This window comes from Austrofundulus limnaeus, unplaced genomic scaffold (assembly GCF_001266775.1).
Source record: "Austrofundulus limnaeus strain Quisiro unplaced genomic scaffold, Austrofundulus_limnaeus-1.0 Scaffold215, whole genome shotgun sequence".
In the NCBI taxonomy this organism is placed as follows: Eukaryota; Metazoa; Chordata; class Actinopteri; order Cyprinodontiformes; family Rivulidae; genus Austrofundulus; species Austrofundulus limnaeus.
The window spans coordinates 904881-906644 of NW_013952617.1; the positions used below are offsets into that span (position 1 = coordinate 904881).

General features: G+C 40.8%; 1 protein-coding gene across 1 annotated transcript in view; it reads right to left on the reverse strand.

Annotated features, from left to right (window-relative positions):
• The window catches only part of tmem130 (transmembrane protein 130), a gene marked incomplete in the record, with an annotated part of 13206 nt that overhangs the window by 9036 nt on the left and 2406 nt on the right, over positions 1-1764 (reverse strand). Inside the window, 2 exon segments of the mRNA XM_014019301.1 lie at positions 962-1164; positions 1286-1370. Of these exon segments, the coding sequence (XP_013874755.1) occupies positions 962-1164; positions 1286-1370 (288 nt within the window).

Consider the following 1764-nt stretch of genomic DNA (forward strand, 5'->3'; position numbering starts at 1 on the left):
GAACAAATCTGTGCGTACGAACGGTTCTTGCATGAGGCCCAATGAGAGCATTTACACTGCATCTACAGGGAGGCAGTGTGTACTCAGCAATCTGCCAAAATTACATTTGATCCTACTTTTTTGGAGGACGTACAAAGTTAACCTACATAGATCGCATCGCACCAACAGGAAAAGGGATGAGCATAACATCCGTGTTTTCAAAATAATTCATCAAAGGCAGACTTTTTTGTTGATATCCTAGCTATGTTTATTAATTTACAGTATGGGTAAATGTATGCGTGCTGTCAAAATTGATCATTCTGTTTGGGAAACAGATGGCAACATGCATCATATGTTGAAGCCAGACCAAAACAAAACAGCTGGATTTTATTTTGAAATGTGGATTTAAAATAAGACAACAGCGATGAAGTTTCAACTGTTGTTTCCAGTCCATCTTCCACAGAATGAATTAATTTGGTCTGGCTTCCACACGTATCACTGGATTTATTCCTCTAGCTCACATGTCCTGTGCATGCTGCGTGGTGCTGCGGAGCAGAACCACATGCAGTGTAAACTGGGGGCAACACAACACCCAGTCTTACACAAACTCATCACATGAGTTCTGTCAAAATCTTTCTGGTAATGCTGTCTGATTCACCTGTGAGTCCTCCTGTGTTTTTGTGTGACCTTCACTCACTGTTTTGACTGACTGTTGGACACTCCAGTACCTACCTGATAACATTGCTGCTCAACTTGGGATGCCACCATTTTTGCCCTCTGGTGTTTGTTCTGCATGTCAGCTACTTGCAAATCAAATTGTTTACATCTCTGACCTGCATGTGAGCCAAACTATGAACTGTGTTCCTGCTGGGTGCTCAACTTAGTTTGTCAGTGAGTGTAAAAAACTGTCACCAGACATTTTTCCCTGTTTCTTCTCACAGACTTCACAGGTTTGAGTGTGTTTGGAGCAGAATTCACTCACTGTCCCTCCTGACGTAAAGGCTGAAGGAGGTCTGCATTTTGCTGATGTCGTTGCGGACACTGATGTCCAGACAGTGGACTCCAGCAGAGGTGAAGGTGTGGTTCAGCTGCAGGGTGTTTTCGTACTGCATGGCCAGCGTGCAGCCTACCGTCATGTCAGGCTCACAGTTCGCGAGGAAACGCCAACAGGTCCACATCGGAGGACTAAAGTCACAAAACAGAGAAACCACTGTTGGCCAAGTCAAGTATATGTATTACATGTCTAAAATATATTTTAGAATATGATCACTAACTGCAAAAACCACATCAGCCAAATGTGTCTCACCTTCCATCGACATGAAAAGCCAAACTGGTGTCCTGAGACACCTTATAGTCCAAAGGTTCCTTCAGTTCAATGTTTGTGATGGCATCTAGAGAATAATTTTAGTTATTAACCATGTAATTGATTTAAACAAAAGTTTCAGCACAACTTGTACCCTCTTAAAATGACATTTAAAGAAATATCAGATTTTCAAGCTTTTAAAAGTAAATGAAGCCAAATCAGCTGGAGGGAATGTTGAATGTCTGTGATTAATAGATGGAGATGATAAAAATAGGATTTTCCATTGTGAACAAAAAGTGCAAAAACCCTGTTGATGCACTGAAAAACTGAAAAAAGTAAACTCATGATTAGTTAAACAAGGGCCTCTTTTAGTGCATGCTGTAAAATACATCCATCTCAGTTCAATCAATTATTTAGAAATTTTAAGGTTTATAGATTAGAGAGCATCTCTCTCTCTCTCTCTCTCTCTCTCTCTCTCTCTC